This window comes from Lampetra planeri, chromosome 39, assembly GCF_965212315.1.
Source record: "Lampetra planeri chromosome 39, kcLamPlan1.2.h2, whole genome shotgun sequence".
NCBI classification, from domain to species: Eukaryota; Metazoa; Chordata; class Hyperoartia; order Petromyzontiformes; family Petromyzontidae; genus Lampetra; species Lampetra planeri.
In genome coordinates this window covers 91,116-107,262 of record NC_136145.1, presented here as the reverse complement: position 1 = coordinate 107,262, position 16,147 = coordinate 91,116, and the positions used below count along the sequence as shown (strand labels likewise).

General features: G+C 54.0%; 1 protein-coding gene across 1 annotated transcript in view; it reads right to left on the bottom strand.

Annotated features, from left to right (window-relative positions):
* Nucleotides 1–15,094, bottom strand: part of LOC144731389 (hepatocyte nuclear factor 6-like) — an 84,427-nt gene extending 69,333 nt beyond the window's left edge. Inside the window, 1 exon segment of the mRNA XM_078612407.1 lies at nucleotides 14,858–15,094. Within this exon segment, the coding sequence (XP_078468533.1) occupies nucleotides 14,858–15,094 (237 nt within the window).
* Nucleotides 15,095–16,147: the final 1,053 nt, after the last annotated feature.

Below are 16,147 nucleotides of genomic sequence, written 5' to 3'. Positions count from 1 at the left end.
CTCCTCTGAGTGAGCAGCAATCACCAGATTAGAAGCAAACGTAACGTGGTTGATCAATAGGGAGCAATCCCTCGACCGCACCTGGGCATCGATCAGCTTCCCATTGGATCTGTACCAGATGGAAATTCCTCCATTACAGCCATGAAAAGGTGTCTCAAACTACGTGGTCGAAAATATTGTTAAATAATGTAGGAGCCAGAGGACATCCCTGTCGCACCCCAAAGTTGACGGGGAGTGGCTATGTCTCCAGCCATGTAGCTCTACCCTGGCCTGCCCACCATCATGACGCACCTTACTGATTGTGAACAGAGAGTCAGGGACTCTGAAAGCACGAAGAACAATCCAGAGCCCTTGCCTATTGATGGTGTCATAGGCTTTGACCAGGTAAATAAATCAGAGATGTAGGTCCTATTGGAATTCCCTACCCCTCTGCTGTAGCAGACGGACAGATAATATGACGCCTGTGCAGGACCGCCTTGGCCTGAAATCACACTGGGGCTCCGCAAGCCTCTCCTCAGCGTGCCTGGCCAAGCGATGTTGATTAACCCTTGCCAGGACCTTTCCTGGTATACTGAGGAGGGAGATGCGCCCCTGTATTTGTTACAGTCTGTGCGGTCCCCCTTACTAAAGGGAGGTGACCACCAGGGCATCCTTCCAATCCTGAGAAACCCGTCCAGTGGTGCAGTGACAGCCGTAATGATTTCATACAGGGCAGTCTGTACACAAAAGCCACCCTCCCTCCGCAAGTTGGCTTGGGTAATGATCTCTGCCCCGCACTTTTCCTGGTTTGAGATGCTGGATCGTCTTCCGTGAAACAGATGGCACCACACCCAGCCACTCACAGGTGGTGACTACTTCTTCCAATATTTGATAAACCACACACCCCACGCCTGTGTGTTTACCCACACAACCGACCTGTGTTATAACCCACACACCCCACCTGCGTTATAACCCACACACACCACACCACACACTCCACCTGTATTATAACCCACACACACCACACTCCACCTGCGTTATTACCCACACACACCACACACTCCACCTGCGTTATAACCTACACACACCACCTGCGTTATTACCCACACACACCACACCTGTATTATAACCCACACACACCACACCCCACCTGCGTTATTACCCACACACACCACACACTCCACCTGCGTTATAACCCACACACACCACACACTCCACCTGCGTTATAACCCGCATACCCCTCCTGCGTTATTACCCACACACACCACACACCACACACCCCACCTGCGTTATAACCCACACACACCACACACCACACACTCCACCTGCGTTATAACCCACACACACCACACACCACCTGCGTTATAACCCACACACACCACACACTCCACCTGCGTTATAACCCACACACACCACACACTCCACCTGCGTTATAACCCACACACCACACACTCCACCTGCGTTATTACCCACACACACCACACACTCCACCTGCGTTATAACCCACACACACCACACACCACCTGCGTTATAACCCGCATACCCCTCCTGCGTTATTACCCACACATACCACACACCACACCTGTGTTATAACCCACACACACCACACACTCCACCTGCGTTATAACCCACACACACCACACACCCCACCCAGCACGCGAGTCGCGATCAATCAGAATGAATGCAAATGCGCGGGGGTGGGGAGGCGGATCGATGCTTTGATTAAAATTCGTTGACCCCGCGGGTGCGTGCGGACGGACCAAGCGAGTGACCACATCACGAGGCCTTGAAGCTGCCTTCCCCCTCCACCCCCCCCCCACCCCACGAGCGTAAACCCAAAGGTCCAAAACGTCGCGCCCCCAGCAACCTAACAGCACTATTGATATTCCAACGTCGCGGATTTTACTCTGATTTCCTCGGACTTTCCCGAAGCTTGTCGCGAATCTGCTGGTCGCCGCCGACTCTGCGGCGTGAGATTTGTTCTTGAGCTCACGGGGTGAGTCCTCAGCACGGGCGGGCGAACCAGCGAGTGGAGTTGGCGGGAGCGGGGACCATGGCAGCAGCGACAGAAGGGTGACAAGGAGGAGACTTATCGCCGGTGATTGTTGGGCAGGCAAGAGACGGAGCGTGTCGGAAGGGGCCCGGCCACCCGGGAGATGGAGCGACGAGATCAACTGGCGCGCAGAGTGCCGGGGTGGATGATTAACATCGCCGGATCGTGAGAGGCAGTTGCGGCTTGGGGAGGCCTCCATCCAGCAGTGGGCTGAGCGTGGCTGGTGATGGCGACGATGGCCTCCAACAGTGCGAGCCTGGTGGGGAGGCTCCTCAATCGTGAGCAGATCCCCCACACGCCCCCCCCCCACCAGCTCTGACCCCTGACCCGTGCCCCCCCTGGGAAATCTCCGGGCGCGTGGTAAAGGGCGCTCCCCTCGCCACGACCCCCGATTTGACCCCCGATTTGACCCCCGCTTTGACCCTCGGCCGTAAAACGCAGATGCGACATAGCCGGGCGTAGCAGCGCTGGCGACCTGCAACAAGGACAACACCGCTCAGTCTGCGTGGGCAGCCCTGGATGAGGGGGCCTCTACCCCCCCCCCCCGCACGAGCATACTTCACCACCCTGGTCAGTGGGGGCAACCCGGGTCGCGCTGCTGAATCCGGCTGTGGGGCTTGCAGCTCACTTGACGAGCGAGTTCGCACGGTAGTAGCTGACGTCACGTTTAATACTTCCACGCATGACAATTTTATGAAACTATTAAACTATTGTATATTTGACTTTATCAGGTAAGGCCCCACTGAGCTACGTAGCTCTTTTTCAGAAGCGACCTGGCTATCACGAATGATGCTCAACGAAGCGGCTTATCACCACGTGGAAATGTATAACAGCCAAATTTATAACAAAAATTTTATAACAGCCAAATTTATAACAGACAAATTTATAACAGCCAACGCGTGATGTTGTTGACTCGAAATGTGTAGGGAAAAAAACCAGAGCACCTGGAGAAAAATCCACGCCACCTCGGGGAGAACATTCAAACTCCAAATATATAGGCGACCTCCTGCAAATCAGGAGAGGTAGTTAACATCTCGGGGTGGCGAGAGTCTCACGACACAAATTGACTCAAAAATATTTCTTATGAATCGCTGTCTATTTGTGTTCGTGATCATCAGCAGATCTCGTCCGACAGCTCTCGCCATCGTGGCAGAGAAAGAGGGGCTCCTCTCCCTAGCGCCCTCTAGTGGAGGCGCTTCCGCAGCAGGGGCGTGAGCGAGACATTGCAGGGCTGCGCATTTGTCCTTTTATAACTGCATGTGATACAGATCTACATACAGTTACGGGCATTTACACATAGTATTTTAAAGACAAAGGTCCCCCTGTAGCCTTAACATACTGTTGGGGCAAGTGGTGTTGGCGAGTACCGAGTAAGGCCGGCACGATACACGAGGGGGTGGGTGGCCAGCTCCACGCCCAGCCGCCTTTGTCTCCCCAGTGGCGATGTTAACACACCGCAGCAGGGACTCATCTGAGTCGACCCACACATACACGAAGACGTGCGCACACACACACAGTCTTCTGGAGGGGGCAGAGTCAGCATTAGGTTTACAAACAAAATAACATTTACGACAACCATTTTGTCGAAGTCTATTCCCATCACGAAGGAAGGTGCAGAGGCCCCGAGCTCTGCAGATTGAGGCGTGGGACCCCTTTGCAAGAGGGTCCTGTCGCTACATTGACTCTAAGATGTGCGTTTAGCCCGCTAGTGACGAGTCGCGTCTATTATTCAGGCGGGAGGAGGGAAACCCGGAGCACCCGGAGACAACCCACCACGCCTTGCGCGAGCGGGGGAGCAACACAATCACCCCGTAAAGATGGAGACAGATCGCGATTAGTCCACTTGCTGTACTGCCTGCTCGTGGCGAGCCAGGGTACGGCACCTCTTCGACGCCATCGAGAGGGAACTTTCACAACAGCATCTGCGCAGCAGCTCGGGGGTTCGATCCCGACCCGGACGCCTCTATATTTGTCGTTTGCATCTTCTCGCCGTGATCACGTGGATTTCTTTCTCCGGGTCATCCGTTTTTTCCCTTCACATTTAACAGCATGCGCTTAGAGACTATTTAGATTGTTTTGCTGCTAGAAATGTCCAATTGATAAGCCACTTTGTTGAGCCATGACTCGTGGCCAGGTCGCTTTGGGAAAATAAGTTCACACCTCAGTGGGCTTTGTCTGGTAGGATGGGGATGGTTGAGTGTTGTATCTGTCTGTGTTTCAGTGATTTGTTTACCTTTCTTGTACTCTGCACTCCCGTCGTGTGTTTGTACTGTTGGTTGTTGTAACATTCTTACTTATAGCTCATGTGATTCTTCCAGTAGAAATACGTCTTCTGATTCTGCAAAGCGACCCTTGCGCCTCACAGTGTTCCCTTCGCCTAACGAATACAGTCCGTCATTCTTTCACTCAGCCAATCGGCCACGCGGCCTTCTGGGAGTGATTTCTTTCAGCGCATAACCCCATCACATTCGATTTGGTTCTGGGCAGCATCTGTCTACATTCTCAGTAATGAGAATGACTGGAATCGTTGTGACTATCGTGCGACAAACAGTGGGTCTCATACGCAGAGCGGGTGGCCCCTGCTCTCCACTGCGCGTGCGCACCATGGGCCACTTGAAGGGAGGGGATCTCAGAGGGAGCTCCGTGATGTCCGCGTCCGTGGGCCGTGAACTGCATTTAGGAGCGATGCCCTGACGTGCGCGCTGTTTTCACGAATGGATTCCTCTTCCACACCTCGCCCCCCTCCCCCTCCCTCCCGGGCCCCCCCGCGCCCCAATCCCCAGGCCCCCACTCTCAGTGCCCCCCCCACCCACCCCGTCAATGCGTCGCATTGAGATGCTGCTGCTGCTGCTGCTGATTGTGTTGCTCCGGAGAGGGCCTTGGGCCACCCCGCGCATCAATGTTGCATGGCGCGCGTCATTGCCTCCTCCCCCCACAACACAACTGACGACCTCACGCGTGCACACCCCTCACCCCGCCCCCATCACCCCACACCACGGCACACTCACCCCACACCCCTCACCCCACACCGCGCCCGCCTCACCCCACACCCCACACCCCACACCACACTCACCACCAGCACACCTCACGCACCCACCACCACCAAACGTATCATTAACAGAGCGTCGGGTTTATCGGGAGTCCCGGGGTCAGCGGGTGGTGCAGAGGTCAGAGGCAGCGAGATGGCAACACGGGGAGGTGATGGCGTCGGCTTGGTGCTCGAATGCACTGTCGGGTCACTTTGGTTTACCGGTAACCGAAATAAAAACGATAAACACAGGAACCGGTTTTGCCGCACAAAGACGTCTCTCGCGAGAAACATACAAATGCAATCGTTTCTGAAAACGGTTACAAGTTCACGGGTTATCATTTAACAACCCGAGTCTACGTCGACATGTCGGGCGCCCCTCTTTCAAAACGGATCCTCGCCAATCGCCGCTGACGCGCACAGTGGCCCGTAGACTCACGCAGAGATCCATAGACACGCAGAGAGACCCGTAGACTTGCATAGAGATCCATAGACACGCAGAGAGACCCGTAGACTCACGCAGAGATCCATAGACACGCAGAGAGACCCGTAGACTCACGCAGAGATCCATAGACACGCAGAGAGACCCGTAGACTCACGCAGAGATCCATAGACACGCAGAGAGACCCGTAGACTCACGCAGAGATCCATAGACACGCAGAGAGACCCGTAGACTCACGCAGAGATCCATAGACACGCAGAGAGACCCGTAGACTCACGCAGAGATCCATAGACACGCAGAGAGACCCGTAGACTCACGCAGAGATCCATAGACACGCAGAGAGACCCGTAGACTCACGCAGAGATCCATAGACACGCAGAGAGACCCGTAGACTTGCATAGAGATCCATAGACACGCAGAGAGACCCGTAGACTCACGCAGAGATCCATAGACACGCAGAGAGACCCGTAGACTCACGCAGAGATCCATAGACACGCAGAGAGACCCGTAGACTCACGCAGAGATCCATAGACACGCAGAGAGACCCGTAGACTTGCATAGAGATCCATAGACACGCAGAGAGACCCGTAGACTCACGCAGAGATCCATAGACACGCAGAGAGACCCGTAGACTTGCATAGAGATCCATAAACACGCAGAGAGACCCGTAGACTCGCGCAGAGATCCATAGACACGCAGAGAGACCCGTAGACTTGCATAGAGATCCATAGACACGCAGAGAGACCCGTAGACTTGCATAGAGATCCATAGACACGCAGAGAGACCCGTAGACTTGCATAGAGATCCATAGACACGCAGAGAGACCCGTAGACTTGCATAGAGATCCATAGACACGCAGAGAGACCCGTAGACTTGCATAGAGATCCATAGACACGCAGAGAGACCCGTAGACTCACGCAGAGATCCATAGACACGCAGAGAGACCCGTAGACTTGCATAGAGATCCATAGACACGCAGAGAGACCCGTAGACTCACGCAGAGATCCATAGACACGCAGAGAGACCCGTAGACTTGCATAGAGATTCATAGACACACATAGAGATCGATTCTCAAACAGAAATTTAGAGACTGACACATAGACTCACATAGAGGTCTACAGACTCACAACGAGACCCATAGACTCACATAGAGACCCACAGACTCACAACGAGAACCACAGACTCACATAGAGACCCACAGACTCACAACGAGACCCATAGACTCACATAGAGACCCACAGACTCACAACGAGAACCACAGACTCACATAGAGACCCACAGACTCACAACGAGAACCACAGACTCACATAGAGACCCACAGACTCACATAGAGACCCACAGACTCACAACGAGAACCACAGACTCACATAGAGACCCACAGATTCACAACGAGACCCATAGACTCACATAGAGACCCACAGACTCACAACGAGACCCATAGACTCACATAGAGACCCACAGACTCACATAGAGACCCATAGACTCACATAGAGACCCACAGACTCACAACGAGAACCACAGACTCACATAGAGACCCACAGACTCACAACGAGACCCATAGACTCACATAGAGACCCACAGACTCACATAGAGACCCATAGACTCACATAGAGACCCACAGACTCACAACGAGAACCACAGACTCACATAGAGACCCATAGACTCACAACGAGACCCATAGACTCACATAGAGACCCACAGACTCACAACGAGACCCATAGACTCACATAGAGACCCACAGACTCACAACGATACCCATAGACTCACATAGAGACCCACATACTCACATAGAGACCCATAGACTCACATAGAGACCCACAGACTCACAACGAGAACCACAGACTCACATAGAGACCCACAGACTCACAACGAGACCCATAGACTCACATAGAAACCCACAGACTCACAACGAGAACCACAGACTCACACAGAGACCCACAGACTCACAACGAGACCCATAGACTCACATAGAGACCCACAGACTCACATAGAGACCCACAGACTCACAACGAGAACCATAGACTCACATAGAGACATAGAGACGAGGTGGGGGTTGAGGTGGAGGACGAGGAGACGGGACGAGGTGGGGGGACGAGGTGGGGGGGGCGAGGGGGGGGGTTAATTTTCCCGCCGCGCCGCAGCCCCCAGGGGTCGATGGCTTCGAGCGGCTCCCCCTGGAGCCCTCGGCACTTCACGAGCGGAGGGCGCATTGAACTCTCCGCGAGCGAGCGAGGAGGGAGAGTCCGCGGTTAGAGAGGGAGGGAGAGTCCGCGGTTAGAGAGGGAGGGAGAGTTCGCGGTTAGAGAGGGAGGGAGAGTTCGCGGTTAGAGAGGGAGGGAGAGTCCGCGGTTAGAGAGGGAGGGAGAGTTCACGGTTAGAAAGGGAGGGAGAGTCCACGGTTAGAGAGGGAGGGAGAGTTCGCGGTTAGAGAGGGAGGGAGAGTTCGCGGTTAGAGAGGGAGGGAGAGTTCGCGGTTAGAGAGGGAGGGAGAGTTCGCGGTTAGAGAGGGAGGGAGAGTTCACGGTTAGAGAGGGAGAGTCCGCGGTTAAAGAGGGAGGGAGAGTTCGCGGTTAGAGAGGGAGGGAGAGTTCACGGTTAGAGAGGGAGGGAGAGTTCGCGGTTAGAAAGGGAGGGAGAGTCTGCGGTTAGAGAGGGAGGGAGAGTTCGCGGTTAGAGAGGGAGGGAGAGTCCGCGGTTAGAGAGGGAGGGAGAGTTCGCGGTTAGAGAGGGAGGGAGAGTCCACGGTTAGAAAGGGAGGGAGAGTCCGCGGTTAGAGAGGGAGGGAGAGTTCGCGGTTAGAGAGGGAGAGTCCACGGTTAGAGAGGGAGGGAGAGTCCACGGTTAGAGAGGGAGGGAGAGTCCACGGTTAGAGAGGGAGGGAGAGTTCGCGGTTAGAGAGGGAGAGTCCACGGTTAGAGAGGGAGGGAGAGTCCACGGTTAGAGAGGGAGGAAAAGTTCGCGGTTAGAGAGGGAGGGAGAGTTCGCGGTTAGAGAGGGAGAGTCCACGGTTAGAGAGGGAGGGAGAGTCTGCGGGTAGAAAGGGAGAGTCCGCGGTTAGAGAGGGAGGGAGAGTTCGCGGTTAGAGAGGGAGGGAGAGTCCGCGATTAGAGAGGGAGAGTCCACGGTTAGAGAGGGAGGGAGAGTCCGCGGTTAGAGAGGGAGGAAAAGTTCGCGGTTAGAGAGGGAGGGAGAGTTCGCGGTTAGAGAGGGAGAGTCCACGGTTAGAGAGGGAGGGAGAGTCTGCGGGTAGAGAGGGAGAGTCCGCGGTTAGAGAGGGAGGGAGAGTTCGCGGTTAGAGAGGGAGAGTCCGCGGTTAGAGAGGGAGGGAGAGTCCGCGGTTAGAGAGGGAGGGAGAGTTCGCGGTTAGAGAGGGAGGGAGAGTTCGCGGTTAGAGAGGGAGGGAGAGTTCGCGGTTAGAGAGGGAGGGAGAGTTCGCGGTTAGAGAGGGAGGGAGAGTTCGTGGTTAGGGAGGGAGGGAGAGTTCGCGGTTAGAGAGGGAGGGAGAGTTCGCGGTTAGAGAGGGAGGGAGAATTCGCGGTTAGAGAGGGAGAGTCCGCGGTTAGAGAGGGAGGGAGAGTTCGCGGTTAGAGAGGGAGAGTCCGCGGTTAGAGAGGGAGGAAGAGTTCGCGGTTAGGGAGGGAGGGAGAGTTCGCGGTTAGAGAGGGAGGGAGAGTTCGCGGTTAGAGAGGGAGGGAGAGTTCGCGGTTAGAGAGGGAGAGTCCGCGGTTAGAGAGGGAGGGAGAGTCCGCGGTTAGAGAGGGAGGGAGAGTTCGCGGTTAGAGAGGGAGGGAGAGTCCGCGGTTAGAGAGGGAGGGAAAGTTCGCGGTTAGAGAGGGAGGGAGAGTTCGCAGTTAGGGAGGGAGGGAGAGTTCGCGGTTAGAGAGGGAGGGAGAGTTCGCGGTTAGGGAGGATAGGAGAGTTCGCGGTTAGAGAGGGAGGGAGAGTTCGCGATCAGAGAGAGATGCTCGTGGGTGCGCCTATGCACACCCCGACCCCACGCGTCCGCAGACTACAATGGGCACGAAACAGCTCTCAAGGTGATTCATTCCCCCGAGCACAGGCACTTGGAGTTCTTCAAACAGGGTCTGGTCTCCCCCAGGGTCAACTTAGCCTTAAATGTAAAACTGGCGCAATGTTAACTCGTAACACTCACAGACGGCCCTTACCTATAAACATCTGGCCGTTCACCATCATTGCTTTGATGAAGACTGATTGTTTGATGGGACACTGCATGTCGAAACCGGTCCCCAGTGTGCTCACGTTGCACCAATGTAGCTTGCAATGACGCTCTTCCGAGAACAAGGCCATGTGGCTGATAGGATGGAGGGTTCCTTTTGACGAACTATGCGGAGACACAAATATTGGAAGGTGGCGAGTTGCCAGCGGTTCTGTTTCGCTGATTAAGGTCGTGCCACGGAGCCCGAGACTCGAGCGCCAGCCTCGGAGAGCAGGCATGGAGCCTCGGTGCGAGCAGGGAGGCGGCTACCCAGCCCAGCGAGGGGGCAGGAGGGGTGGGGGGCTGGGAGGATGTGCAGGTGGAGGAGGATCGATAGAGCGGTGCCGCAGCGGTTAGCGCGCTCCGCTGAGATCCAGGCGACATCGAGTTCGATTCCCGCTCAGGGCCAACACCAGTGACGATGATCTACATCGCTCCTGGACCTCCCCTAGGTCGACTAGCGGTAAAGCAGCACCGAGTGCGGCGTCTCAAAGGCCAGCATCGGGGGACAAAGGCGGCCGGGCGTGGTGTTGGCTACCCACCCCTCGTGTACCGTGTCGGCCTTTATGGCGCTTGCTAACAGCACTCGCCCCCGAAAGTTTGTGAACGCGACACGGGGGGGGGATCTTTGTCTTTGCTGGAGAACGCGTGCGCCAGTGACACCGAACAGGCCAGGCGCGCGGAGCGTCGCCATGTAACCCCTCGGGAGGGGGCAGCAGTCGGAGGAAGCAGGGGGAGGAGCAAGGGGAGGCGGAACGCCCGTTGATTTATCCCGTCACTTATACTCTTGCACGATGACGCTAATGACCATGTCGCGTTGCGTGTTAGTGTAGTGTCGTGGTTATTGTTGTGCATTGTATTCGTGTGTGTTAAGTTGTGCTCTGGTTGTGTGTTGTGTATCGGTGTCTGGTAGTTGCTTATTGTTGTTGGCACGTGTTGTTGGTAAGGACTTTCATGATGGTGGGAAGACCCCGGGTGAAGGTGTGTGGTCGGAAGCCGGAGCTGTTTCCTGTTCACCTTGGGGAACGAGACGGATGTCCTGTGACTTCTACATTATAGAACATCTGTTGACCACGTCGTTTAAGACGCTTTCAATTGAAGGTTGGTCAATGCCCGAGTGTGGTCAAGGGATGGCTCCCTAATGGTCAACCATGTTATGTACGCTGATGATCTTGTAATTGCTGCTCACTCTGAGAAAGAGTTGGATGGAGGCTTTGATGTCGAATCTGGAGCGTGCCACCAAAAGTAAGAGGGAGCAGTTGTGGAGAGAGTGTCGAGTTTCCCACAACTGGGAAATGTGCTTACGGCCAGCTCTTGTTTGACAGCAGAGGTCTCACCCCGAACTAGTCGGGTGGCATTATCTTTTTATCGGCTGCGTAATGCTGTGTGGAAGATACCTAGTCTGTCGTTCCGCACGAATCTTCGGGTCTTCTCAGCCATGGTCATGCCCTCCCTTCCGTATGCTTGTGAAACGTGGACCCCTTTAATGGAACATCTGTGCCAGTTATAAACATTCATGCTGACCTGCCCTCGATCCATCCTGGGTTTAACCAGGTTGGATTGTGTGAAGAGTTCACCAATTCTTGAAAGATCTGGACACATTCCCATCAGTGAGCTCCTCCGGCAGGCAAAGCTGCATTGGCTGGGTCATGTAGCCCGCATACCCAGCCACCGCATGCCTAAACAGCTTCTGTTTGGCCGCATAGAGGGGGTTGCTAAACGGGCACGACACGGGCTGGATAAGAGATGGAGCTGATGTGGTACAGGAGGATGTGGATCTGAGTGGACTTGCCGATGACTGGTACCAGCGTTGGCAAGATCGGCCTCTATGGAGGTGGTTCGTGAAGGACGCTGCTACTGGGCAGATGGAGGCAGTCGCCCTCCAGCAACAACAGAGGGCAGATGAGCGACGCTCACAACAACGAGTGGAACGTCGGGTGGATAAAACGCAGAAAATTGGCATAGCTGCTGCATCTGCCAGCCATCTCAGTCGGCCAACACGTGGCACCTGCTGGGTCTGTCCCGTGACCTCCTCCTGTCAGCGAGCCTTCGACACTTTACGTGGGCCTCAAAGTGCACCTAGCCTGGCTCAGGCGCCGTGGTGACGTCACCGTCACTTAGTGGCGAATGACGTGTATTGGTGTTGGTATCTGTGGTCGTGTATTGGTTGTTGGTATGTGTGGTCATGTATCGGTGTTGGTATGTGTGGTTGTGTATCGTTGTTGGTATGTGTGGTCGTGTATCCTTGTTGGTATGTGTGGTCGTGTATCCTTGTTGGTATGTGTGGTCGTATATTGGTGTTGGTATGCGTGGTCGTGTATTGGTGTTGGTATGTATGGTCGTGTATTGGTGTTGGTATGTGTGGTCGTGTATCGGTGTTGGTATGTGTGGTCGTGTATCCTTGTTGGTATGTGTGGTCGTGTATCCTTGTTGGTATGTGTGGTCGTGTATCCTTGTTGGTATGTGTGGTCGTGTATCCTTGTTGGTATGTGTGGTCGTGTATCCTTGTTGGTATGTGTGGTCGTGTATCCTTGTTGGTATGTGTGGTCGTGTATCCTTGTTGGTATGTGTGGTCGTGTATCGGTGTTGGTATGTGTGGTCGTGTATCCTTGTTGGTATGTGTGGTTGTGTATCGTTGTTGGTATGTGTGGTGGTGTATTGGTGTTGGTATGTGTGGTCGTGTATCGGTGTTGGTATGTGTGGTCGTGTATTGGTGTTGGTATGTGTGGTCGTGTATCGGTGTTGGTATGTGTGGTCGTGTATCGGTGTTGGTATGTGTGGTCGTGTATTGGTGTTGGTATGTGTGGTCGTGTATTGGTGTTGGTATGTGTGGTCGTGTATCGGTGTTGGTATGTGTGGTCGTGTATCGGTGTTGGTATGTGTGGTCGTGTATTGGTGTTGGTATGTGTGGTCGTGTATTGGTGTTGGTATGTGTGGTCGTGTAACCTTGTTGGTATGTGTGGTCGTGTATTGGTGTTGGTATGTGTGGTCGTGTATCGGTGTTGGTATGTGTGGTCGTGTATTGGTGTTGGTATGTGTGGTCGTGTATTGGTGTTGGTATGTGTGGTCGTGTATTGGTGTTGGTATGTGTGGTCGTGTATCTATCGGTGGTGTTGCTCAGCAGCACGCGGCAGATTCGGAATTGTGGTCGATGGAGCCATCGATCCAGGAGGGGGTGGGGGGAGCTGGTGGTGGGGGGGGTCAGGGAGGGGGTGGTACAACACTGCACACGTGTGTACACCATCCTTTGTGTACCCGTCTGTGCACACCAGTATATGTATTTTGTGTACACGTATATGCATGCACATATGTATATCTGTACAGGTGCGCGCGTGTATGTGCACGTGTACAAGCGGTGGGTTTTGTGTGCAATCGTCTGTGCGCCTTAAAGTGCACGTACCCTGGCACCTAGCGCCGTGGTGACATCGTAGCCACGTGGCGTACACGCACGACGCAGGGATGAATCTGCGGAGGGGGTGAAGGAAAAGAGGGGGGGGGGGCTTAGGGGGTCCAGGGGAGGGGGCTGAGGGGAGGGGGGTGAGGGGAGGAGAGGCTGAGGGGAGGGGCTGAGGGCAGGTTAAGGGGGAGGCGCTGCCCTTTGTCCCAAGATCCGTGGGCAGTAGCGAAAAATGTGAGAGGGCAGAAGGTCTGGGTCAAAGATCAGGGCACACAGAGCTTGCGGTCAATGATTTCCCCCACCCCTCCACCCACGACACCCCCCCACCTCACTACCCCCCCCCCCCCCGCACGCGTCCCATTAAATCGTCACGTGCTCAGTTTAATTAACCAACGGGGCGGATTCACGCGGTCCACACTTTGTATTTTCCCGCAACCGTGGCGCGTCGTTAAGACTCTCATCCGTAGCGGCCTCTAGTGGCTGCATGTGGTGCGGGGGGGGGGGTCACGTGAATCCGACACGCAAAGGACGTTCCAACCGATGTCCTTTGAATCAAATCACACCCTTTCAAAAATGACGCGTGATGCAGGCCAGGGATATTGTTTTTATTTTTTTCACAGAATGTTTCCGAAGCTCAGCCTCGGACGGCTCCAGCTGCGGTTGAACGCTGATTGCTCGGCCCGTTTCCGTGAGCGTGACAGTCGATGTTGCTCCGTTCATCGACGAGTCCGTCGATCGTTGAGCCTCTCAATTCAACAGATCCACAGCAGACGGCCAATGGCCAATGTCATTGTGCTTGGATGTACAGCGTGGGCGACAAGTGCGCATACACCTGGACTTCAATCGAGGTAATGGAATCCTCCAGGACAGGGGGTAGAGGGACGTCGCTTCATGGGAAGGAGGCACAGTCTCGTGAAATAATGTACTAATACTAGTATTATCCATAATAGAGGGTTTAATTTTCTTAGGTATTTAAGACCGAAACAGGAGGAGGATTTCTCCACAAATCTGGCTGTCGCCTGATGATGCTCGTTGTAATTACTGGCGAAACGTCGTACTCGAATTGCAAATGTCGTAGGTTTACTCTCCAACACACAACTGGTTTGCTGTACTCGTAACCAATTGGCACGTCCTGTTTACGTGAACAAACCTTACTCAAATTTTGATTTAAAGCTTTCGTGACTGCAGGGATTCATCTTCTTGGGTCTTTCGGTAAAGTCACGTAGAAGGGAAATAATAAAATAATAAAAATAAAACAATAAAATAAAATTCTGTCTGAAAGATAGCGCTACAATTCATTGGAGCGCTGTCTTCACCTGAGGACGGCTGCTTGCGTTGTGGCCGAAACGTCGTGAGAATCGTATTAAATTATGTTTTATTGTTATTATTTTATTTTATTATTTCCCTTCTACGTGACTTTACCGAAAGAACCAAGAAGATGAAACCTTACTCATTGGCTGTGTCGGGTGGTGGTGGGTTTAATGACACATATATATCTAACCCCCCCCCCCCCCCAAAAAAAAAAACAACCTCTATCACGGATACAAATTATATTGTTTAGAGTCAACCCGAACGTCCATTGCACGTTCACCGTCCGTCCCAACCATTCGCCCCCCCCCCCCATGCGCCCCCCCCCCCCACCACTTCTCCTCTTAGAAGCCATTCAGAAGGCGCGGTGGGCGGCGCGTGGCCTGCCAATGGGGACGCTGGGAAGCGAGGATGACAGCGTGACGCGCGGAGACCGATGGGAGGGAGTGTGGGATGAGAACGATGGTGCTGCCCGCTCTTCCATAGTCGAGGGCTTTGTTTGTTTGTTTGTTGTCGGGGTCCGATCGCGGAGAGTCCAGACGCGTCAGTTCTGCGCTGTCGCCTGACGAGGCTGGCGCGCGGAGCGGCACGCGCCCGACTCGCATCGCGGACGTGGCGGGCTGCGGGTTCACTCTCCAGCGCAGCGCCGCTGTGCTCAGCTCGTCACTCATTGGCACCTGTAGTTTACGCGACAACCCTTGACTGATTAACTGTGTCGGGTGGTGGCAGGTTTAACGACACATTTATATTTAAGCCATCTAACCCCCCAAAAAACCTATATTATGGATAATATTGGTCACGAAAGCCCATCTCCGTGTTAAACTAATGACGATGATGATTTGGAAAAATGACGCCAGTGATGATTTTATGTCGAATCCACGTCTCTCGTGCGACAATGCATCTTATAGGCTCATGTAAAATAACACCGTGTGCTGTGTAATGTGTATGCGGTATTAAATGACATCAAGTACGTTCAATCAACACACATGCTCATACATGAAATACACCAATACCACTGGTATGAGTCATCGGCAAGTCCACTCAGCTCTACATCCTCCTATACCACATCAGTCCATCTCTCCTCCAGCCCGTTCCGCGCCCGTTTCCCTCCCTCTATACGGCCAAACATAATCTGATTGGGTATACGGTGGTTGGGCATGTGGGCGACATGACGCAGTCAACGCATCCTTGCCTGCCGGAAGAGCTTACCAATGGGACTGTGTCCAGATCTTTCAAAGGTCTGTGAGTTCCTCACACAATCCAGTCTAGTTAAAACCTGGATGCATCTTAGACAGACCAGCCGGAATTTTTCACACCGGTACAGATGTTCCATGAGAGGGGTCCACGTTTCTCAAGCGTATAGAGGGGAGGGCATGGCTCTGGCTGAGGTCTAGAGCTTCGTATAGAGCAATGGACCAGGCAGCTTCCACACATCCTTACGCATCTGATGAGAATATGCTGCTCGACCGATTTGGAGTGAGACCTCTGATGTCATACCGGTTACACTCGCACATACATTGGCACACAAAACAAAGATCCCCTTTGTAACCTTAACAGACTGCTAGGCAAGTGCTGTTCGCAAGTAGTAGCTATGAAAGCGAGCACGGAACACGAGGGAGTAGGTGGACAGTGCAACGCCCCACCGCCTTTGTCTCCCAAGTGGCGATGTTTACACATTGCACCAGGCACCCATATGAGGCTGAGTCGACCTAGGGGGGGGGGCA